Raw genomic sequence first — 23,363 nt, forward strand, 5'->3', positions numbered from 1 at the left:
CGTTACTCCCCTCCTCTTTTTATTCACTACGCCAATACACATCACATTTACTTTAGACCATTGAAACCTTTTGTTGTATACCAGCGTGGCTGCTCTGCTTTCGTGATCTTTTACTTCCTTTGAACCTTGTATGTGAGCAGTGTAGTGAGGCACCCAACACAATTTCCCTGTCTCGCTTAGCAAAAGCGGAGGGGAACTTATCAATATTGCATTTATACGCCGACACAAAAGTTTCGATGAACCAAAATCTCTTAAAGCGTTACTGTCTTTCTTGGTCATTGTATTGCATAATAATATAAATATATACCGAGTATACACATCATCTCTCATCTTGATATCACGGAGAAGCCAACAAAATCAAGTCATGCAATCCAATCCGATCCTATCCCAAACTCCCACTTCAAATGCAGTCCACCACGCATACCCCCCATCTCACTCTATGCCTTTCCCACCGTCTCCTCAAAAACAGCAGCAATATCCAACACCCTCCCATCAAACCCACTGCCCCCCAAAAACGTAACCCCGAACGGCAGCTTCCCCTCCTCCTTCTCCACCCACCCCGCATTAACACTGACTCCACAGAGATCCACCACATTACCCGCATGCGTAAATGTACCAACCTTAGCATTCAAGCCAAGAGGATCCTCTTCCATCTCCTTAATGGTTGGATGGCAGGGCGCGCTCGGCACGAGCAGGACGTCGATGCCTCCTTCGAGCGGGTTGAAAATCTTCTGGGCTTGCATTGTGTATTGTGCTTGTAGGGCTTGATCGTGGAAGACGTTCCACGGTTTCACGGGTGAGTCGAGAGCTGCTTGAAAGAGGGCTTTGGTGGTGGGATGCAAGTTGTCGATGTTTTTGATCAGGAAGTCGTAACCGATTGAGGCGATGCGTTCGTGGACTAGAGAAGCGTTGTAGAGGAGGTCTGAAGCTTTTTCGAAGGGAGTATAGTCGACTTCAACTTGCCGGCCACCGCAAGATCGAAGCTTCTGAATTGCTGTTTGGAAGAGGTCTTGGTACTCTTTTGAGCAGGTGGCTAGCACATCTAATGGTGGGACACCGAAAGTAAAACCTCCATCTCTGGCGCCGCGGAAGTCTGCCTTCCAGAGCGAGAGCGTAGTTTCAGGCTTTGCATACGGATCCTCGGCGTCATACTTGTCAACAACGTACCAGACATTTCTGGCATCAGTGAGGTTTGGAGCGATGATGGACAAGGTGTCGAGGGACTTGCAGGCTGGCACCATGCCACGAGCGGAGAGTGTGCCTTTTGTTGGCTTGAATCCGACTATACCGTTGAAAGCTGCCGGAATGCGGCCACTTCCAGCGGTATCAGTGCCAAGAGCGAAGGAAACGAGACCCGCCGCTACAGCGACAGCGGAGCCAGATGAAGATCCACCGGAAATATGGTCTTTACTGTAGACGCTATGAGGTGTACCATATGGAGACCTGCAACCAGAAAGGCCAGTTGCGAGTTGGTCCATATTCAACTTCCCGATATAAAGAGCTCCGGCATCGAGGAGTAATTGGACAGCCGGAGCGGTGGACTTTGCGGTGTATGCGAAACTTTCAAGAGTGGCTGTTGTGACGACACCTTCAACATCAATATTGTCCTTCAGTGCGAATGGTATGCCATAGAGAGGAGGCATTGGCATCCCCACGAATTTCTCGGACAACGCTTTCGCGGCAACTAGGGCTTCATCCCGAGTCTGTTTGGTGATCCAAACAGCTGGATTGATCTTCTCATATTTCTCAATTCGATCATACACTGCTTGAATGACCTTCTCCGGGCTCTCGAGCCCACTTTTGTATCTTTGCTGAAGTTGAGCGATGGGCAGGAGCGTATCCTCAGAAGCGGGTGGTGTTGAGGGAGGGGTCAATTCCCGCGATTTTGAGGCAGAAGCAAAAAAATCGGAGCTTTCCCCAATGAATCCGAAAAGGCCATCTTGACCACAGATAATATCCATAGATGTGGTGACCTGCTGCTGATCGAATCCTCCTGTGCAATCTGACAATATGGCGCATTCGAACCCGCGGTCATGGCACTCTCGGAGGGTAGTCGTCACACAGCACCTGTTGCAGTCAGCATCTGAACGGAAAACCGTCCCGAGCAGGGCTTACTCGGTAGTGACGCCAGCGACAAGTATATGAGTGATGCCTCTAGCAAGCAATACCCTATGCAATCCAGTTCCCCAGTAACTTCCCTTTCCTGGCTTGTCAATCACGGGTTCACCAGGGAGCTGCCTCAGTTCATCGATAATATCATGACCCCACTCACCCCTCACCAGCAGTCTTCCCATCGGACCTCGATCGCCAATCCCCATTGTATGGTGCCCATTGGGATTGCTGACTTGTCTCAGCTTTTTGGATGCTGGCAAATCGGAGAGATCGGGTCGATGTCCTTCGCGAGTATGAATTACTGTCATACCAAGGGACCTAGACATCTCGAGGACTTTCTGGATTGTGGGAACAATCGTTCGGACTGCAGAGTGGATCTCGTCATTGCCACATTGAATGGAGCCAAAGCCGTTCTTGTCGACAAAGTCTCGCTGCATGTCGATTATAAGCAGTGCTGTTGTGGCAGGCGGGAAGTTGTAAGCATATGGGCGAGCATTCAAGAGGGAGAGCTTGACTGGAGGAGCCATGTTGATAATCCGAAAAGGAAAATGCGTGTATAGAAAGAGAGGCAAAACTGGGCTTTCTCAGAGTAGTGAATTGGACGATAATGAGGTTGGGCTCAGTGACAAGCTGATTTTGGGAGGGCTCAAGGATGAGGAGGAGGATTGACTCTGTATAAAATGTGGCAGTGGTCACCGGAAGTATCTACAGGAAAAGAAAAGAATCGATTCCTGGGAAGTTGGAGAGTCGATTCCGTAAGCTTCTTGCAGTTCAAAGGTGGGAGGTGTAGGAGCAAAAAAGCAACATCTCAGTCGACAAACTTTTGTCGAAGATCGTGAGTAGAAAAGCCATCGGCCCCAAGACCCTAAGGCCCAGCGAGGCTATTCCTGCCGGCGGGGCCAGCGCGTTGGCCATCATGGCCGTAGGCATGCCGAAGGCGTGAAGTGTGAGAGGGCCGAGATAAGAGAAGGAAGAGTGGGCGCCATGAGGGCGCTGCGACTGCCGTAAGTGGTTCGGTTAGCTGTCTTGGGACGAGGCTGCAGAGAGCGCCCTTTCATCAAATCAGGGCTGGGGATGGAAGCCAACATGATTTGCTGGTATTTTGAAGCTGCATGCAATTGGAACTGGGACTTTGCCTGCTCTTGGTCCACGTCTGTCCTGGTCTTGGTCACGGGAAACCCTTGTCACGTGCTTGGATGCTCTTGCCAAATTTCCCCCTTTCGCTTGATTGGCGAGAACATCCCGAAATGGCCGGAAGAACCATAAACACTTCCAAGGTCCTCGCATTCCACCTTCTCTCAGACTTTCCCCTACTTTTTGATCCGAAAGAAAGCCTTCATCGCTGTCATTTGCACGAAAATCTAGCCTCGCGGGACAATTTCATAGTTTGCTCCCCTTGCTTACCCAGACGTCTGAAATTGGATCGAAGCCGCTCTCTCTCCATTATCTCCAATGAAGAGCCATCCTGCTTCAGAGTTTTCGCTGTGCTAATAACTGACCAAGTTTCGAAGGACGCCAGACGCGTCCCGGAAACCGAATGCCCGGACAGCCACTTCTCCGGAGACCCCATCCAGATGCTGCAAATCAGATCAACGTTCTAGGGGAGTTCGGTGCTGGTGAGCTGCCTTTGATGCCAGCCTGTGCGCCGTTGCCGAAGGCAGTGGACGTCGGCCACTGGGGCGGGGCTGAGGAGGGCTCACTTGATACCAGGCCGTGTCAACATGTGGCCGACGAAGTGTGGGATGGAGAGCGAGGAGGCGGGTGAGGCGTCAAGCAAGAGGTGAGGATTCGCCCAGCCATGGGGTTCGCAATTGGAACCAAAAGCCAAGCGTTTGGGCCACTCGTGACAACTTGGAAGTTTCCCAAGACATGGGGTTAAGTGCATATTTCCAGACAATGGCAACGGCAGACAGGCATGTACCGTTGTTGATTAGGTCAAGGCGGAGCCATCAGGAGCAACTGGGAGTGTAAGAAGCCTTCCCCGTGCCCAAATTTCGAGTGTCTGACTTCGACAGGGAAAGTGAAGCTTCTTCCATGACCAGCCCCTCTCGTGAGACCTTTCACCTGGTCGTCCAGGTCACCCCGTGGGCGGAGAATTTCTCAAGCATATGCAAGAGACGTGTCGATCGCTCCTTCTGGAACCCCATGGGATGGATCAGAAAACGCCATGCCCTCGTCCCGCGGCTAGAACATCGTCTTGGGACAGGAAAGAGAGTTTTCTGATCTCGAAAACGATACACGCTGGCAGAGATACCCAGCGATGGCACGCGACTTTGCAGAGATAGAGAAAGGCTGGCATCTTGATGGGCGGAGTTTCGAGGGCTGAAAGCAAGGAAACTTATTGGAAAGGAGGAAAAAGCATTGATGGAGAGACACGGACCCAGCCAAGCTGTCAAGCCACAACCTCTCGCTCTCGCCCCTCACTGGACCATTGGCGAGCCCCAGCAAGGGTGCCAACCTCCTGCAGGGCATGTAGTGGGGACGGTTTCGCCTCTCCAGCGCCGGGAATTTCTCCCGGAGGGTGCTGGCCTTCGCCCACCGGCGGCGCGTTCGACCTTGGCAGCTCTTATCGCAGTGCATTTCCCCAATAATGGGCCAATATGCCCATATGCGGGCGGTTATCAACTGAACCTCAACGACTTACGATACACCAAAAGTTTTTATCGCAAGATACACCGTGAAAATGATTCTGGCCCTCAGCGGGATAGCGAGCGCAGGAAATGCATATAACAACGTCAATTCTCTCATGATATTCAGAAAATCATCATCAGTTCGACTGAAGACAGTCCAAACACCACTTTGAAACCCAAAGCTGTCCCTCAGCCGGAATCAACATGGCCAGCGCCGTTCGCAACCGATTCCAGAAGATCAAGGCGGGAGCAAAGGAGAAGACCAAGCCTTCAGGATGGATTCTTCCACAGGAGAAGGGGGCCCTTGGAGATGAGGGAACTTGGTGAGTACCTTTGACTTGTCTAAAAGAATCTTTATTGACAAGCTCAGGACCAACATCGATATGGATGTTACGCCTTATGAGCGCCGTACCTGGACTGCCTTGACCATGGCCGGTTTCTGGTTCTCCGATGCTTTGAACGCTCAGAGTTGGGAGGCCCCAGCCACCATCCTCGCTGTAGGCTTGACCTATCGTGAGGCTATTGTCTGTATCATCTTCGGATCCCTCTGCTGCACTGTCCCCCTCGTCCTCAATGGTATCTTGGGTGCTCGCCTTCACGTGCCCTTCCCTGTTGCCATGCGTGCTTCCTTCGGATGGTACTTTGCCCGCTTCGCCGTCATCGTCCGTATGACAACTGCACTCTTCTGGCACGCCATTCAGACTTATACTGGTTCCACCGCCATGACTCAGATGATTCGTGCTATTTGGCCTTCATTCTTAGACATCCCGAACCATATCCCCGAATCGGTTGGCATCACGACTCAGCAGATGGTCAGCCACTTGATCTTCTGGTCTATCCAGTTCCCAATTCTTCTGACCCCACCACACAAACTCCAATGGTTCTTCATCTTCAAGTTTGGTAAGTCACATGATAGTCTTTCTCTATCGGATCTCTGACTCCATCAACAGTTGTTGTTTCCATCACTTGCGTCGGGGTGGTTATTGCCATGTGCAAGAAAGCCGGCGGATCTGGTGACATCTGGAAACAAGAGTACAAGGTCGATGGCGCCATGCGCTCCTGGCTCATCCTCTCTAGCATGTCTTCCATCACTGGCGGCTGGGCAACAATGGCAACGAACATCCCCGATTTCACTCGTTACCTCAAGCGCGAGCAAGGTGTCTACTGGCAAGTCCTGTTCCTGCCACTCATCCAACTTTGCCTCGGTCTCTTCGGCATCATCTCTACCTCTGCTGCTAAGGTTGTTTACGGCGAGTACATTTGGGACCCTCTCACTCTCGCCGCACAATGGAACGGGCCTTCCGGCCGTGCAGGGGCTTTCTTCGTCGGCTTCGCCTGGGTCATTGCCCAAATCGGAACCAACTTGTCAGCAAACGTCATCTCCTGCGCCAACGACATGACCTCCCTCTTCCCAAAATACATCAATATCCGCCGTGGTGTGATCATCGCAACCATCACCGCAGCCTGGATTATGGTCCCTTGGAAAATCATCCACTCTGCTGCCTCCCTCCTCTCCTTCATGGCCGGTCTCGGCACCTTCCTCGCTCCCATCGCGGCAATCATGGGCGCCGACTACTGGATCGTGAAGAAGACACACGTCGACGTCCCCGCCCTCTACAAGGCTCGCGCCCGCTATAGGTACAACGAAGCCGGCACCAACTGGCGGGCCGTCGTCGCCTTCCTAATCTCCGTTGTCCCCAACTTGCCTGGTATGGCTGCTTCAGTCAACCCAAAACTGCAAAGCGGTATTGGAGGCTCAAGGTATATCTACGATATGTTCTATATCTGGGGCTTCACTTCCGCCTTTGTGTCGTACTCTGTGCTTTCTCACTTCTTCCCTGAACCCAATACGCTTATCGAGGAGACGATCCCTGGCGAGGCGGCGTTCGAGGAAACCAGTGCGACGGAGGAGAAGGCTGATGGGAGTGATGGTGGTGATGAGAAGGTTGTCGTCAAGTCGACTGACTATGAGGTTTAATCCGTTGACGGATTTTGACGCTGGCATTACTGTCTTTCCGGAAGTTGGATAGCGAGAGTGTCAGGTGTTTGATTTCCTTGGTTTGGTAATGATTGAGTTGAATGTTGAATGTCCGATAGTCTGTCATTGAAGAAGTGTAGAGCTCACAGCTGTGGGATACGATACTTGATGAGTGTTTGAATTTGAATGACCTCTTTAGCGAAATATGAATATAGCCCCCAAAATGTCTTTCTCTTCTAAATCATGCACGTTGCCGGTGACAAGTGCCGAATGGCTGAAACCGGAATTGAATCAGAAAAACCCAACGTCAACCTCCTTCCCCTCTCCGTCCAATATCGCAACACTCAGCGCCCCCGTCGCCAAAGCACCAACATCTACGCTTCCAGCCCAGAGTTCATACCCTGCTTTCCTCCCTGTATTGTTAACAGCCACATTGTCGAATGTCTTTATAGCGGGACCTAATGTTCCTTGTTGCCCGACGGGGACTTGGACTTTGACTGTTGGCGCCACTCTGGATCTTGTTGCGACGGTGAAGTTTAGAATCGTTGTTGATGTGGAGGAGACGGAGGTGAGGGAGGGGACGACGAAAGCGGAAGTTTGCACGGGGAACGTGATGTGTGAACCGTGGCCGGTGACGCTGAAGTGCGCGAAGGAGCCGGCATCTATGACTTTGGTGGCGAACGGGTAGAAGGCCGTGGTTCCGAAGATGGACTGGCCTTGTGCGGGTTCGGGGGTTAGGGGGATTGGGGTGGTGGAGGCTATGGTGAGAAACGCGGGTGCGGACGGTGGGGAAGATGGAGTTGGTGTCAGGATCTGGATGTATTTAGTAGAGGTTGGAGGATAGAGGGAGAGAGGGGGACTGACTCGTATATATCCTGAAAAGAAGAGGTTTCCTTTGCTATCGAAATCGAGAGATGCGTTTATGGGCTTTACTTCCATTGGCGTCACAACATCTGAGAGCACAATGCTTTTCGGCACCGTCTCAATCATACGCTGCAATAGCCCAACGCAAGTATTTAGAAAGCCCGTACCCTGCTCTCCGAGGGCGATCATAGTGAGGTTATTATCGCTCTCATAAAGCCGAAGATCACTTCGAGATGAGACGTTAAAGGACGTCACAAGTGGTCCTCCGCGTTGTCCTGTGCCATTCAAGTACTCGTGTACGACCAGAGGGTCGAAGTTTGCCACTGTTGTGTCGAAGTGGATACCACCAGCGAGGTTATCTGATGAAACGGCTTCGGGACCCACTACCGTTGGGAATCCTCCCTGGAATACGTCAGTAAGTGATGATGATGCGAAGGGAGGGGGACTTTACATGATGAACACTACCTAAAGTGTGGCCACATGCAGTCAGGCCGATGGAATCGACTTGATTGAAGCCGGCGCCGCTGAAGAAGCCCAAGGTTGTAGGGATGTCAGTCTCAGGTGCTGGAACTCCGAAAGCACCACCTCCTGTGGCGTCGATTCTGCCGGCTCTGAAAGGGATTTGAGCGCCGCCGCAGTTGCCCACGCTCTGAAAGCATTAACTTGATTCTCAAACAAACCAAGTGAGACTCCTGACTAACCATTACCACTGAGAGGGCAAGAATGTCCGCAGCTGTAAATTTCAGGTCAGCACTCAGTGAAAGGAACAAAATAGTGGCTTGGAAAGCTTTCGGTGCGTGTATGGAAGATGATTTCTCGCTATAAGAATCACTTATAATGTTTTTTGTGTCCGAGAACACAGCTGCTTCCTCACTTGAACACGAAGCAAGAAGTTCTTGGAATGCGAAGGGAAAAGAGACAGTACTTACTACTGATCACAGGGTTTACATATGGTCGAAAAAAAGTGAACGAGTCATTAAAAGCGCTTCCCGAATTCTCCTCTCTCAGAGTTTCAAAGCCAATACTGGCATCCAGACCACCAGTTCCCGAGGCTACATCAGCAGTCACGAAATCATGGAAGGCAACCCGGATCCATTGCGCTGCCGTCGTCCGACCCATGGATTGGTTCCCAGAAACATAATTTGCTGTTATGATATTAGCATACGCTTTGAAGATTTGATAGCTCGGCCCCTGAACAAATTTTTAGGGACGATAGCTAGCCAGGGGATGCTTACTACAAGGAGTGATCGCATCAGCGAACCCTGAAGAATGCGCACCATGTGTATCAACTAGAATGTGCTCGAGGAGAGAAGCTTGCGTGTTTGGGTAGAAGAAGGCACCATAGGCACTTGAGAGAAGCCCGAGGATTGTGGGGAGTGCGAGAAGTCTTTTGAAGGACCACATTTAATGTCAAGTTTGTACTAAACAAGATTTTGGAATACTTTAAAGACAATAGACTCTTGCGGGTATTACGGGTATGTGAGTGTCGAGAATCTACAATGTTGCCCGACGAACTGACAAAATTTGTGTGGTGATTGTGACGGATCTGATATTAATGTAGGGACTTTGCTCGCTTGCTTTCCTGGGCTTCATGAATAGCAGACTATGCAACAGGGAAAGTCCGGTTGTCGCGAATATTTATAGAAAGGGATGTTAAGAAAGTCGTCGGAAGGGTAGAGTCAGGAACCAGCTTGAGGTTCGCAAACGAGAACCTAATGCAAAGCCTGCATTATACAGTGGCTAATGGGAGAAACTGTATAGTACTAAAACGGCAGGAGAGAAATTTCCACCTCGTATTAAGCCTTAACAGAGATTCTCCGGCCGCTAGTTCACGGCTGTGGCGATTCGATCGGTGGTAGGTTATGCAAGTCAGCAGTGTGATGAATAATCGTTACCCCCGACAATCCTTGAACATAAACGGATCAAGGTGGTACCTCGCAGGTATTTTGCTCGAAATGGGTAAGGGTTGCATTCATCCGGGATACGCTGCATGAGGGTGCAATTATTCCCCAATCAAGACGTTGGTAGTTTGATCGGCAGATCCTGGGTCGTAATTTGTGAACTCGTACGAACGCGTTGCCACCAGTGATGAGTATATCATCCTTAAGACATCAGTATATCTCACAGAGCGTGCGAACAACCACTTCGATCTGAAACAGAATGCCATTTGTCTAGGCTTCCGGGTCTCAATACGACCACAACCCGGTATTCCCCCCCATGCCATACCCGAACTCCTGGGACTGCGGATCAAGATTACTGGATGTAAATGTAGCAGGCGAAGTTGACGTTGAGTGCTGACTCGGGTAGTACTGAGTGTCAAACGAGTACTGACTCGGCGACGCAAATTCGGTCGGTGATAAGTGGGAGTTTGAAAATTGAAAGTGCTCTGGATGTTTTGAAGATTGGACGCTCCCATTTTCGAATTGTTGGAGTTGATCAGCCGGATTCGTAGGAAGTGGTTGAGGGCTCGAACTCTCGGCCTTCGCTGTTAAGAGCCCTGTATTGGCATCAAGCAACGCCATTGCAGGTTTCACTAGACCTCAGTCAGCAGATGAACTATCGGGAAGCAAGATGTACGTACTGTATCTCGCACCGTTCTCGCTATTGATTCTCAATATCCATCGATACTCTCTCAACTTTGTTCGGTAGAAGTCAGCTTCCTCTAGAGTTGACGCTGTTGACAGTAGCAATGTCCCAAAAACGCCAATGAGAGCGAAATTTTGTGGAGATGCAAAGTACCAAAAGCTCGACAGATGTTGTGGTTTCAATGACTGCACAAAATCAATGGCAAATATAAATCTCTCATGCGCGACTGAGCGGCAGATACGGTACAGCTGAGGATCGGTTGCAGGAGAAAGAGTAAGTAATATTCGCCGGTGAAGGGTTATTTCAGTGGCGACATAGGCAAGGCGAAGATATCCCACGGAATTGAGTTTCATAACTTTGGTTGCTTCCATCGATAGACACTCTGGTAGGCTTGAGAACCAGTCTTTCAGCCTGAGCTGAACGGGTTTGACCTTCTCGAGAACGATAGAAAGGCCATTTGGACCTGCGTCTGCAATGTCTGCGACAAAGGTCAGCCACCGATGTGTATCTTTGTCTGAGAAGTACTAGAATGAAGCAATCCTCATATGCGTACCTCTCGTTGTCTTCACAGTGAACACCGTATCAAGCAGATCCGCCAAAATCTGTGAGAGGGCGATCATGTGACTAAAAAGTATTCGTCCCTTCTCGACCTCAGAGCTTCCCTCTTGCTCATCTTCATGAGAAGCGTTCTCAGGGAAATCTGCGTTGGTCACGGGCTGCAGTGCCCAATTCGCCGAGTTGATGAGAGATGGTCGGCCACTGCCCAAGCTGGACCATTTATCCTGCATATAGAGACCCCACCCAAGGCGTTTTCTAAGGCCCTTCTCCCAGTCGGGAATGTTCCAATTAGAAGCATCCAAGTGTAGGCCCAGTCCATAAGCAACGCTGATCAGTTGTGCTGTCAACTCAGCGGAGTCGGTGTCAGTATGCTGAAGTAGCAATAGCCCAGCCTGCACGGTAGAGAGTTTAGGCCGATGAATCGTATCTCCAAGAGCTTTTCGAGCAAGCTTCTCTAGCTCCAGAACGTCTGGTTTGGTAGATCTGCTGAGTTGGTTGTCGTATGTCCAATATTGAAGAGCGAGGAGGTAGACAGCTGCCAGTAGAGGCGGTGAGAACTCGCGGTAGGAGCGACTATACTTCTCAAGATACACCTCCTTATGAAGGATGGGGAAGCTGGGAAAGACAATTCTGAAGTACAAGTCCACAAGTAATTTGCCGTGAGGTCGAATGATAGCTTCGATTGCATCCAAATCATCGAGTTCATCGGAGTAGCCTTGGGTGCCTGGATCGGGCAAGAGGAGGAAGGCCTCGGTTGAGCTCACTCTCCGAAGAGTGCCTTCTGTCAGCTGAACTTCACTCCGCCCAGTGGTAGATAACTGTCCCAGCAAATCAGGCTCGAGTCCTCTCGTGGCACCGACATATTGGCTGTGATGCTTGTTCTGCAAGCCGAGTGTCTTTTTCAACAGGCTGGGGCCTTCCAGATCATCATATTCTTCTACTCCGGTTCCATTCGTCGTCCGAATGACTCTCATCTGAGCCCCTGGGGATATCTTCGACCTCGCCGACGAGCTTGAATGCCTGATATATGCTTATCAGTTGACATGCATAAAGCACGTGATCATGTTTTGCAGGAGCTCATACCGTCGTTTCGCAGTCTCAGAATCATCGGGATCTTGAGTAGGCTTTCTCTTCCGAGACTGTGGATTCTGGATGAAGGTACATTCCTGACCATGGAACTTGCAGAGGACGCATATCGTTGATTCTTCCTCGATCACGCATCGACTCTTTCGCTTCCTCTGTTCCAACAACCTCGCCGTCAACAAGTATTCAAACCTCGTAGGATACAGGTATGACTTACGCAAGCATCGCAGGGACGATCCTTCCGCTTCGGCTGATTCGGTGAAGCCATGTTTGCGCATCGTAGACACGTTCTCCAGAGATGTGGTGAGGAAAGCGATGAGGCTCGTAGATGTCTCTTGAGGTGACTAAGCATTTTGTGAACGTGGGGAAGCAAATGTGCACATCTTATCTCCCCCACCTCATTTTTACCTAATGCGGACATTCAAAAAGCCTCCTTCGACGCCAATCTCGCCAGTTGGCCAGAAATGTCACCGTCGAAGAAGAATAGGGGGCGTCTCTACCACATCCAAATATCACCAGGGATTCTCACTGGCTGGCTCCTTTCACAGTCAAAATTAACCTGGGCTCAAAGCGCTTCTCGAAAAATGTGACAGTCACGTGATCTCCACAGCGCTTTCCGATCGCGTATTCAATTTGAAACTGGCAAAAAGGAATCACAGCCCATGTTGGACTTCAATGCTTCTCACGCATCCTCGGTCTTCCCCCCAGAGCGTTGTCGTTTCTCAAATACAGGGTTCCAACAGCACAGCCTCTCAATACCAACGGGTCTTAATCTAGTTATAGGAAGTCAGTAAGCATAATCCTGGAGATGTCCAAAGACGACAAGTGTTTCTCAATGGTCATTGCCTTCATTTGAGCCTAGGAATGGAACTGACGTGTTGTTGCTTCCCTGTCCCTCATGGAGCCAATTGAGAGACACAAGAATCCTAGCAGATTTCATTCAACAAGCATGCTGTACAATTGATCGCTCATGACGGTGGAACGTTCGATCAAGCGATCAAACGGATAACTGGAGTCAAGGTCGGTCAGGTGGTTCTAAGCAATGGCAAGTTTGAGATACGGCAGGGCTGCGAACTTCCGCCCTCTAACAATCTGTTTGTAAAGAGAACTGATGGTGAATCCTCGAAGTGCTTGATTCGTGTGCCCTTCGATACCTTGATGGCCGGACGACAAGTTGTGGGTTGCACAGCTCCTTCAAACTTCGGCATCGACGGCACCCCCTGAGATGGAGACTGGCGAGTTTGGCAGAACTTTGAGTAGTTCTTCGCTTTGGGTTCTTTCGGGTTGCACTTTTGTTTGTTTATTCAAGCCTCTCGTTTGGTTTTACCAAGGCTTTCCAATTTCCGAGTGGTTGCTCGTGTTCCGTCTCGTTTCGTTCCTCGGCTTCTCGCATCAAACGCATGCTTACGCACATCACCAACTGTGTTCTACTCTCAAGCTGTGATTCATGAGTTATGTCATGTACAACAACACGGCTAGCATTTGAAGGATTCTCACTTGTACTTCATGCAATGACGCTGACCGCATCCTCCTCGGATCCCGAGTATGCGGGAGTCCGGCCCTGTCACTTCTCCAGCGACAGTGGTCGATCCTCACTGGACACGTAACGGAGACAGAAAGGAGATACCGGACGCTGTTCTATTTCCATTGAATGCATACAGAAGGGAGAGGCCACATCTTCTTCCCCAGGACCTCCGCATTGCAGCTACATATCGTCAATGCAGAATTCTTTTGACCAGTGATCATCTTCACAGTCCAGTCAACTACCCAACGGCCAAGACGAGAAATTGGTTATCTGAAGAATCTCCGCTCATTCTTCTCAACTGCGAAAAAATCGAACCGCACATTCATTTACTTCGCTTCAACGACCACACTCGTGGCCCGAACGGCGAACGTAAAGACTCACTGCGAGAGAAGGATGAGTTCAACATCCACAGGCCCTGCAGGCGAAGGAAACGCTTTTCCATTCAACAACGCAAACGAGAACAAACAGTGGCCAACTCTCTCGATCATTGGCGTGGTTTTGACTGTGCTCGGATTTCTTGTCGTCGTGTGGTTTATCTTTTGGATATTCAGGAGGGAAAAGAGACAGAGAGAGAGGGCACCGGCCGGTGAAGCAACAAACCGTAAGTACAGACCCTGCTAAGGCCCAGCTTTTGGAGAGACAAACAGACTGACACTTTCTCAGACACTAGTCGACAAGAACCGCCGTTGCCAATGCTCCACAGATACTGCTAGGGCGAGGACCGGAAGCGAGCCGCAGGAATGCAGCTTCCAGCTGATGAGGCCTCCTGAAAGAAGCTTCAGTTGAAATGCAACCCGAGTTGTAGCGTAAGCAGCCACATTCGATGCTACGCACTCTGTGAGTGCTTCACGTTGCCTGATCTCCTTGACCTGAAATTTGTTTGTGGTGATCTGATCCAATTCGGGTTCTGAGTCCTGACCCTTTGCAAGGATGAAAATCCAATTTGCGCGAAATAAGGGGACCGTGCGAAAACGCGGTTCGTTGACCCCTCGACGCGTCCTCCCAGCAGCTTGCGGGTTTGCTTTTTCTGCCCGATGCGTTGGTATGTTACGAGCCAGAGCCATCCGTGGTGGGAGAAAAAGGTGCACCTTTCCTACTGATTGGTGCCCGCTAACTCTCCCACCGCTGCGTTTGGTCAGTGGCAAACCTTTGGTTCGAGAGGAAAACCAAGTGAAAAGTCGGTGAAACGGCAGTGAAGCCACTGACAGTGAAGCGACGAACCAGTCAACCTTGTAGGCCGGGGTTCAGCAGCCACGGCCCTCACCCCATATCAACAACACTGATTTCCCACCCTCTGGAGGAAAATCTTTCTTTGCGTGTTACTCAGTAACATCAATTACAATACTGTGGAGTTTTCGATCAAGTACTGATTTGCACGGAAGTTACAACATTCAAAGTGCCCGAGATACCAAACTACAACTTCCCCGAATTGAGGTTCCCGGGTCAGAAGAATCGATCACCACCAACTTCATTCGCACATAAAATCTTCCAATTTCTCTTTCCCACTGCAATAATATTCAACCAAAGGATACCTTTGAATTCAACAGATTAGGACAATGGCGCTCTCAGCCAATGCCGCTCGAGCATTGGAGCAAGTGAAGATGGTGAGTTAATCACATCTCGGATTCTCCCACTTCCGCACAATAACCAACTGAGTTCAGGGCTTATACATGCTCTACGGAGCAGCCTATTTTACTGAAGACGAATGGATCAAGATTGACGGCTTGATACATAAAGGTCAGTACGTGTTCACGCGTGGCCCGCAGGACAACGTCCTCGAGGAGGAATTGATCTCCTTCGAGGGTTCCATCGAGGAGAAAGCACAATTCAACGTGCAAATTCACGCAAATCAATCTCTTGATGCCATCAAGGCGGACCATATAGAGATCATGGAGAGATCAATACCGTCCCCAACTTCGTCTGAGCCCGCCAACTCTACCGACTGCCCTCCAGAAACCCCGAATGGGACATCAATCGAAGCGTCTTCCGACGACGAACCCACCCAAACACAAGCAGCGGGGCTAGCACCTATGCTCGACTGGGCTTCGGAAATGGAAACCTCGATGCCGAACGAGCCAGTCGAAACCCCCACGCGACCTACGCCACAGATCCCTGCTGCTGGCGGTCTTGCATTGGGATATACACAATCACAATTGGATGAGGTCAAGGCCTTCAATGCAGGATTGACCAAAGCTGGAAAGAAGTCCCGCCCCCAGTACACAAAAGAGGAGGAGTCTTACTCTTCTCCCGAATCGTCAGAAGATGTGGCTTCATCCGAACAGACGAATGAAGACGTCTACCCTTCCCCAACACCAAGTCAGCAAGAGACACGAATCCAATCATGGGCTTCTCAAGTGAAGACACAAGAGCCGAGTGTTCCGCAGAGTGTTCCTCCCAATCCCAGCAAAAACACTCCCCAACCCAAAATCACAAGTCTCAATGACCCGAACGCCAAAGCAGCCGTCGAAGCTTTCACTAAGATCTACGGCCGCAAGCCAAGGAGCATCGGCGATATCTACCAACCCAAAAACCCCGAATTCGTTTCTCCTGAGAAGCGACCCATTTCCCGCACATCCAATGCGACTTCCAAGACGGCCAGATCTATTTCCGTTTCCAAAGCCATTGTTGCTCGTCCCTCAACGGCATCAACAACAACAATCACCACCACAACGGCCACAACCACAAAGGGACCAAAACCCGATCCGCGCTTACAACCAGGCAAGACCTTCATCGCCCAGAGTGCCTTTGAAAAATCAAGCAAGATCTGCATCGATGTTCGTCCAGGTGACAACATCAAGATCATCAAGCATGTCTCTGGAATCATGCATTACGGATTGAATCAGAACACCCACCAGACCGGTCAATTCCCGGAGTCAATCTTCACGTTTCCCCCTGGCGTGAAAAACAAGCAAGAAGCCTTGCTTGATCAACAGCGAGCTCTGGCTGCTACAAAGAGGTCTAACCAAGTCGCTCTCAGGAATAGTGCTCCGAGTGTCAGCACATCCAACGGGCTAGATCGTTTTGAGGGCATGAATGCTGCGGAGTGGGAGGATGTGAGCGTTGTTTCCAGACGAGCTGCTCAGACTCCTGCCCCGGCCAAGAAACCCGTAGGCGGCTTGAGTGCATCCCGGTACGCCGTGTTGGCCGACGAGGATGAACCCCGGGCCAAGAGAGAAGAAGAGACTTCGTCCGGCATCTCGAAGGAAGAAGTCGCCAGGCTCTTTGACGAGAAGGCATGCTCACTTTCATCCAATCTTGTATTTCCAAATACTAACAAGAAAAACCAGTTCGCTCAAATCCTCGCTGCGCAACAAGCAAACGCTGCCGCTGCCAACTCCCAATCCCTGGTCCCCACGGGCCCTCGCTCCAATGGGCTCCTGAAAGAACCCCTCAAGCCTGTGAACCCCAAGACAAACACCTGCTGGTTCTGGGCAACTCCCGGCAAAGACTGCCGCTTCACAGCCGACGAGTGCAGAGACCTGCATGCGCACCTCCCTGTCTCCTCCAACCCTGCGAACCTCAGAATGGGGAAACCGACATGGGGCGCTCTCGCTGACTCTCTTCCTCCAACTCCCACTGACACAATCGAGTACAAACCCGGCAAGGTGTCGAAGACGTGTTGGTACTGGGCTAATGATGGCAAGTGCGAGTTTTCGGCTGAGACCTGCAAGTACCTTCATGGGCATTCTGCGGCTGGTGTAGCGCCGAAACCGCATACGCAGGGATGGAAGAAGAGTTTTGATTGGAGTCGATTGAGGAAACGTGATGGCGAGAATGGGTATGAAAATGGTACTGAAAGCGGCCACGAGGAAGAAGGAAATGGTTGGGGCAATCTTGCTGAAAGCTCCGCCGTCAGTGGTGGATGGGGCGAGTATACGCCTGGTGAAGAGGATGGCGAATTGGTGCTTGAAGAGGTGCAGAATGATTTTTGGGGTAACGGAAATGGGAGTGCGAGTGTGGGATGGGGCAATGCAAATGGTTGGGGGGAGAGCTCGGGGGGTGCGGGCGGTGAGGGTTGGGGGAATTCGGATGATAAGTATAAACCGCCGCATATTAAGGCTCTTGAGGAGAAGGCGCAGATTCAAGCTGCTGGATGGTAGGTGCAAAGAAATTACTAACGCTAGATTGGAAATTATGTTATGGAGCTTCGTCTCCTTTGAGTTTGGAAATGGGCAAGAGGTATTTACTTGGAGTATTTGGACAAAAATGGTTTCCGGTTCCTGACAGGATATATAGTCTCTTTCCCCCTTTAATTAAGTATTTGGCCAAGTGCGCGGAGATGAAATAAAATTATAAAATTTAAACAGGCAGAACGGGAAGTTCAAAAGTCAGAAAAGTGTGCTTCCTGGGAAAGAAATGCCAGAAGTCCATTCAAATCTTATACAAATTGGTTATCCAAGTGCGCCTCGGAGCCACGCTGCAACGCCATTGATAAAACGGACCGACGGAACAAAAAAAGAGAATCATTTTAACATTTATAAATACTTGCTTCGGAGAGCCTGGCTGATAGAGCTCATTCGACTGGCCATCCCGCCTCCGGCTTGCATATTACTCGCTAACGCCTCTTCCAAAGCGCTTTGCGTTACTGATGCATCTGGTTCTTGTTAGCTCCTCGTTGATCAAAGTGAATGTGAGATTTGTGGAAACCTTACCATCCAAATCACTAAAACTACTTCCCATACTCGGCGTCCCATCACTATCCTGCCGTCCCTTTCCCTTCAACCCCGGACTCCTTCCCGCCAGCTCCATTGTTCTTCTCGGCGACAGAGGACCTGTCAGTATCTGTCGTTGCGTTCCCCGCAATGGCTCTGGACGTCGGGGAGCTGGCGCGGTCGAACTGGTTGAGGAGTCGGAGGTTGCGGATTGGAGCGCTGCGTCCATCGACTTCTTATGTGCTGGCCGTCTGCTGCCTATATTTCGCGGATCTCCTCGAAGTGTGGCGCTGGGATCTTGATGTGATGGCGCTTCTGAAGGGGCGGCAAACGGCATGAAAGCTGGATTCTCGTCTTCCTCGTCTGCGTCGCCGGATTGTCCTAGTTTGTTTGCGGTGAATCGGGGAGGACGGCGCAGGAGTCGACTTTGCATGGGTGGCTCGGAGTCAGAGGAGTCAGAGGATGAGGTTTCTTCGGGAGAGGACAGGGGAGCGGGGCGAGGAGAGCGTGTGAGTGGTTCGATGGCCAGAGAGTTTGGGCGGGATTTGGTTTTCGGTGAGAGGGAACGCCGATTTAGAGTTGCGTGTGTTGGTCGTGGACTTGTAGGGGCAAGGTTTCGGGATGTAGCGGTTGTGTTTGCTGATGATGTGCGGGAGAATGGTGGAGCTACAGAAGGAGGTCAATCTACCAGCTTGTTTTGGGACATTGACACCTTACCTGTTGGTCGACTGGGAGTGCCTGGCACACTCGGGTCGTTTCTGGGTACTGGAGAGTCTTTTCGGGATGATAGAGCGGATGCTAATCGCGGACCTAGACTATGTGAGCTTCCGCAAATATATACTTTGGCGTCTAACTGACCTCCTCCCCCTGAACCTGTCCTGCGCATAGCCTCACCTCCCGCAGACTCAGATGTGCTCCCGGGAATCGGCGATGGTGCAGCGGATCCTTTCGACACCCCAACTTTCCGCATCTGAGCTCGGACTTGGAGCAGTTGTCTTTCGTAAAGCCATGCTGCTTGTTGGAGAAGGAAGGCTAAGGATACTTCGAATTTCGTTGCGCTGGGACGGGTTAGCTTGGTTCGCAGGTAGATAGAAGACTAACAGTCCATTCCCTATAGGTGTTAGCCAGATACCCCGAAGATTTAGGGGATACTTACAGTCGATGTCGCTGTTCTTGGAAGCTTTCGAGAGGATCTTCCATAAGGCTCTGTCCTTTGCTGCGTCCCAATCAACCTAGAAAGTCAACTTAGGGTTCGGGAATAGAGAGTGTGACTTACTGAAGGAGGATCGACAAAATCCCCTCGAGGAAATGGAAGTCTAATAAAGACCGTATATGATGGCTCGGAGCTCGACATTGTTGTCGTGTTGTGGATTGCTTCCAGCTGACGATGATTCTTTATCGGAGCTTGGGCGCTAAGATAAGCTTTCAAGTCTAGCTTCATCTGGGAATAAATTTGCCGCCCCTTCAAAAAAGTACTTCACTTCACTACCTTCAACTTGCAACTCTCTTTGTACGCATATTGCCATAATTTCCGAGAGACTTTTACAATGAGTCAAATTACGCCGACCTATTCTATGAGAGTATTTGGAAGATGCAGTTCAATGTCTCCGGAAGTGTGGCACCGACTCCATGAGTCTTCACACAACGTGCGAAAGGCCCAAAGTTGGAACACCCAGACTCCACCTCCGCTGCTTTTTTTAAGTTTCAATATTTCGGAGTCATTTGTAATGAATCTTGGTAATGCTGTTAGCATTCGCAGAACTAATGCCATGTTAACAAGTTCGTTCTTATCGAATCTACCATATTTGCCGAAGAACCGATTTTGGAATCTCCTTATGTCTTTTCACCACCAAGCATCACCAAGCACATTTCTAGCCGCATAACATCGCAATAAGGCAGTTGAAGTCTACCATCTGGGCAGCGCTGTTTTCCGTCAAAGCTGTCCACGCATCACTCTGGTAGCCGGGCGCAACTTCATCTCGTCTCCAGGAAATTTTGATTCAGACACACGGCGCATTCAATTCTGGGTTTGTTGATGCCATAATGCCTTGTGTCAACTACGTCTCTGGAGCACAAACTTTTGGAAGATAAACAGCTGCCAAATGGGTTAAAGTGGCTCTTTATGACTTCGTTACTGCAACCGTTGTAGCAGGCACCGGTGGTATTGGGTTCGAAACGCTCCGTGCAGACGATGACGGCGCATTTGTGAACGACGCTCTCAGCAACGACGACTAGCAACACTGCTGGTGGCATTCGTTCCGTTTCTGCGCCAGATATGTTCGATGATAACGTGGTCCAGGAGTATATCTCGGTTATGGGACAAATGGTGGACCTTTGTTTACGAGCGTCAATCTTCTAGTCGCAGCGATCTTAGGCTCTACTCTAGCGACGGCCCCAATTCTACCACATAGATGGGTATACAATTGGCTATCGTCACAATGGGGATGTTGTGGAAATTCACTTTTGACGTGTCACTTTCGCAGTTAGGTGTTCTCAGTGAGACAGTGAGCTCTCCATATATAAGCAGTAGCAGCGTACCCCTGTACCCGATGATTTCGGACCGGTGCCAACATTCGTGCCTGCTCGTTTTTAAGAGCCAAAGGGCCCAGAGGCGCTTATGAGGATGTGATCCACTAGTTCTGACCTCGATACCAAAAATAAATTGCTCGGAAATTTTTCAAGTTAAAGTTTGTGAGCATTCAAGGAGCTCGCTTGAGCTAAGAAACACACGAAAAAGGGGAGGGGGGCGGTTGGGATGCAAGTCAAATGACATAAACTGACGACTTCAAGATTACCCCAAGGCTCGTCCAAAACACATTATCATTCACACTAATCTTCACAAAATACCCAAACTCCATCCAACTCAAGTGAGAGAGTGAGTGATATCTACCTCCTTCGAGTCTCCGGCATCTCATGAGCATTCGCGCTCGTCTCCACCTCATTAATGTACGGCAGCCCCTGCCCCGGCCCTGGCATCGCCTGATAACTCATGACTCCCTCATTCTCATGCGGGACATACATCTCGTGTCCAGGCTGAGGATGGTATGCCAAGTCAGGCTGACCTTGATACCCCATATTCTGCGAGGGATAGGGAGCACTCCCGTGAGGATTTTGAGGTGGATAAACAGTCCCATGCGGACCTTGTGTGGGATATGCAGAGGACACAGCGCTCTGGGGCGAATACCCCATATTCCCCACCCTTTGCTGCTGCGGAGGCTGGCCCGCATACATCTCCTGGCCCTGGTAGCCCGCAGGAGGGACATATGCTTGCGGCATCTGCTGAGGCGGACTTCCTTGACCTGAATACATACTCTGAGTTGGCGAGCTCCCATGACTCCTACCATACGCACCCTGTCCCGGCGGCGGACTTTGCGTAGGGCTAGGATAGAAACCGTTCACGGTATAATGCCGCTCCGGCAAATTGTTGTCAGGCGCGCTGCTCACTCCTCCTACTGGTTTTCTCGCCAGCCCAGCGGCGACTAATCTGTTTGCCGTGTAAGGGGGGAGTTGGGAAACCGGGCGACCGCCCATGGCGCCAGCATTCGAGTTGTTGGCTGAGGTTTCGGGGTTCGCTGGAAGAGGAGGGGCGGTGTTTTCTCTTCGGCGGCGGAAGATGAGGAAGAGGAGGGCGGCGAGGATGGCGACTGCGAAGGGGACTCCGACTCCTACGCCGACTTTGAAGCCGAGGGTGGAGGGAGGCTTTCCGTTACTAGTGCCGTTGACAATTGCTGGGGCTGTGGCTGTTGTAGTTGTTAGCTGGGTGATATTCAAAGGGAAGGTATGTGAGAGACCGACTTTGACTGCCCACAGTTACTGTTATTGCTGATTCTCCGTTACTCCACTGGCCGCCGCCCACCCCCCGACTTGGGCCAACTACGTTACTGGGAAATTTCGTGATCGTGACAACAGGATCAGTTGAAGTGACTATGGTCGTGACGACTTTGGTAACGAAGAAATCGATATTTGTAGTCGAAGTTGGCCCATCTACAGTGACTGTCTCCCCTGGAGGATTTACAGTTGTATAGGTCGTCGTCGTGAAAACACTTATCGATGTGGCCGTAAAACCATCCCACGACCAATACAGAAAATCAAGAAATGGAGCGCTGGCATCGAATGGAACGCATTCGAATCCATTACAGCACGAAACTGATCCGTCTCCAATACAGCTCTGGGTGGTGAGACCTGATAATTATTAGAACGAACGCCCCCAAGAAAAGCTCCGAAGACTGAAGAGACTTACAGCAGCCAACTCCGCAGAATATCTCATCCGAAAGACACGAATCCCGATCTTCCAACCAAGAATCTGTGCTGTTTCTTCCTTTCGCCAGATTAAAGGAGGAAAGGGCTAAATCGCTTGCCGGCCCATCGAGCTGCTTCTCTAATTTCAGCACCCCAAGTATCTTTTCCCCGCCAGTAACGCCTTCATATGTCGGACTTTCGACCCTTCTTAATTTCGCAGCCGCTTGGGAGGCAGTCACAGTGACCGTCTTCGCGCCAGGGTCCACAACGCTTGTCGATGTGCTTGTAATTTGTTGAGTGGACGTTACTGTTACCCATTGAAGGGGGGCCGTGATCGTTGCCGGAACTCCTGTAAGAGCTGTCGTCGGTCCGCCATCTACTATTGTCGTCGATATAACCGGCACTGTCCACGTACAGTCCCATGTTTGACTATTGTACACATCCGCAGTATAGTCGCATGTCGAGTAAACCGAGTCGTATGTATATTCGTAAGGACAGCCGTCACCCAACTGACTGAAGGAGAAGGTAAAGTCCTGATATGTATTGACGGGGTAACATGAAAAATCCACAGCCTCCGGGCCGTTCGTTGAGATGCCAGCCATACCCGTAGGCGTACCCGTCCATGTAAAAGTCACATCTAAAGAGTAACTATCACCCATCTTGACTATCAATCGGTGCTCGCACCAAAATGCTTCGAATAGCCGCTCAGCTCCAACGTGCTTTCCGGATGTCTTTTCGATCGCTGAAGGTATATCTCAACGACGTGCTTCTCGAAGCATGCGGGCGGGAAAACTTTTCAAAAATCATACCGTGCCGCCGGCGGGGGAGCTTTCTTATCATCGGCATCGGGTCCAGCAAGCAATATCAGGCTTATCAGCAGACTCCTGCTGGATGGCTCGAATGTCCCACTCACAGCTGGGAGGCTTCTCAAAGCGGCTCTTGCAGACGCCACATCACAGCCTCGAGGCAATTGCGCTTGGAAATGGAAAAACAAACTCGTTACGGAGCGAAAATTGCCCCGCGGGTGGCTTGATGAACAGCGACCCGCATATTACAAATCAAAAGATCCCAGAAGAGGTGATTGAGATGAGGAGATATGGTTGAGCTTGGGGAGTGATGGAGGTCGGGCGCAGAAG

General features: G+C 50.6%; 10 protein-coding genes across 10 annotated transcripts; 3 read left to right on the forward strand and 7 right to left on the reverse strand.

Annotated features, from left to right (window-relative positions):
* Positions 1-256: 256 nt before the first annotated feature.
* K444DRAFT_598478 (amidase signature enzyme) lies at positions 257-3,057 on the reverse strand. Its single transcript, XM_024878537.1, has 2 exons — positions 2,116-3,057; positions 257-2,067 (listed from the first exon to the last, which is right to left on the reverse strand). The coding sequence occupies exons 1-2, from the start codon at positions 2,637-2,639 to the stop codon at positions 438-440; spliced, it is 2,154 nt and encodes a 717-aa protein (XP_024730975.1). The 5' UTR covers positions 2,640-3,057; the 3' UTR covers positions 257-437.
* Positions 3,058-4,819: 1,762 nt separating this feature from the next.
* K444DRAFT_135217 (allantoin permease) lies at positions 4,820-6,866 on the forward strand. Its single transcript, XM_024870495.1, has 3 exons — positions 4,820-5,065; positions 5,113-5,642; positions 5,693-6,866. The coding sequence occupies exons 1-3, from the start codon at positions 4,947-4,949 to the stop codon at positions 6,718-6,720; spliced, it is 1,677 nt and encodes a 558-aa protein (XP_024730976.1). The 5' UTR covers positions 4,820-4,946; the 3' UTR covers positions 6,721-6,866.
* A 145-nt stretch (positions 6,867-7,011) lies between these two features.
* K444DRAFT_540737 (heme peroxidase) lies at positions 7,012-8,988 on the reverse strand (the record flags this gene model as incomplete). Its single annotated transcript, XM_024875735.1, has 6 exons — positions 7,012-7,533; positions 7,585-7,986; positions 8,036-8,233; positions 8,286-8,317; positions 8,514-8,729; positions 8,820-8,988. 6 exons carry the CDS (start codon positions 8,986-8,988, stop codon positions 7,012-7,014), a joined length of 1,539 nt encoding a protein of 512 aa, XP_024730977.1.
* A 782-nt stretch (positions 8,989-9,770) lies between these two features.
* On the reverse strand, positions 9,771-12,079 carry K444DRAFT_540315 (uncharacterized protein; the record flags this gene model as incomplete). Its single annotated transcript, XM_024875703.1, has 5 exons — positions 9,771-10,117; positions 10,166-10,648; positions 10,724-11,748; positions 11,812-11,966; positions 12,029-12,079. 5 exons carry the CDS (start codon positions 12,077-12,079, stop codon positions 9,771-9,773), a joined length of 2,061 nt encoding a protein of 686 aa, XP_024730978.1.
* Positions 12,080-14,735: 2,656 nt separating this feature from the next.
* K444DRAFT_135302 (uncharacterized protein) lies at positions 14,736-17,660 on the forward strand. Its single transcript, XM_024870496.1, has 4 exons — positions 14,736-14,940; positions 14,998-16,569; positions 16,624-17,250; positions 17,335-17,660. Exons 1-4 carry the CDS (start codon positions 14,893-14,895, stop codon positions 17,434-17,436), a joined length of 2,349 nt encoding a protein of 782 aa, XP_024730979.1. The 5' UTR covers positions 14,736-14,892; the 3' UTR covers positions 17,437-17,660.
* Positions 17,661-17,811: 151 nt separating this feature from the next.
* K444DRAFT_646422 (uncharacterized protein) lies at positions 17,812-19,342 on the reverse strand (the record flags this gene model as incomplete). Its single annotated transcript, XM_024885198.1, has 6 exons — positions 17,812-17,930; positions 17,989-18,654; positions 18,706-18,798; positions 18,847-19,046; positions 19,141-19,220; positions 19,265-19,342. 6 exons carry the CDS (start codon positions 19,340-19,342, stop codon positions 17,812-17,814), a joined length of 1,236 nt encoding a protein of 411 aa, XP_024730980.1.
* Positions 19,343-19,483: 141 nt separating this feature from the next.
* K444DRAFT_135351 (uncharacterized protein) lies at positions 19,484-19,916 on the forward strand. Its single transcript, XM_024870498.1, has one exon. The coding sequence runs from the start codon at positions 19,536-19,538 to the stop codon at positions 19,869-19,871; it is 336 nt and encodes a 111-aa protein (XP_024730981.1). The 5' UTR covers positions 19,484-19,535; the 3' UTR covers positions 19,872-19,916.
* Positions 19,580-20,456, reverse strand: K444DRAFT_618542 (uncharacterized protein). The gene has a single exon (XM_024881342.1). It carries the CDS (start codon positions 20,239-20,241, stop codon positions 19,963-19,965), a length of 279 nt encoding a protein of 92 aa, XP_024730982.1. The 5' UTR covers positions 20,242-20,456; the 3' UTR covers positions 19,580-19,962.
* A 101-nt stretch (positions 20,457-20,557) lies between these two features.
* On the reverse strand, positions 20,558-21,730 carry K444DRAFT_135349 (uncharacterized protein). The gene has a single exon (XM_024870497.1). It carries the CDS (start codon positions 21,517-21,519, stop codon positions 20,875-20,877), a length of 645 nt encoding a protein of 214 aa, XP_024730983.1. The 5' UTR covers positions 21,520-21,730; the 3' UTR covers positions 20,558-20,874.
* K444DRAFT_135361 (uncharacterized protein) lies at positions 21,473-23,163 on the reverse strand. The gene is made up of 3 exons (XM_024870499.1): positions 22,229-23,163; positions 21,797-22,170; positions 21,473-21,728 (listed from the first exon to the last, which is right to left on the reverse strand). Exons 1-3 carry the CDS (start codon positions 22,884-22,886, stop codon positions 21,654-21,656), a joined length of 1,107 nt encoding a protein of 368 aa, XP_024730984.1. The 5' UTR covers positions 22,887-23,163; the 3' UTR covers positions 21,473-21,653.
* Between the last annotated feature and the right edge of the window lie 200 nt (positions 23,164-23,363).

This window comes from Hyaloscypha bicolor (assembly GCF_002865645.1).
Source record: "Hyaloscypha bicolor E unplaced genomic scaffold K444scaffold_136, whole genome shotgun sequence".
Lineage (NCBI taxonomy): Eukaryota > Fungi > Ascomycota > Leotiomycetes > Helotiales > Hyaloscyphaceae > Hyaloscypha > Hyaloscypha bicolor.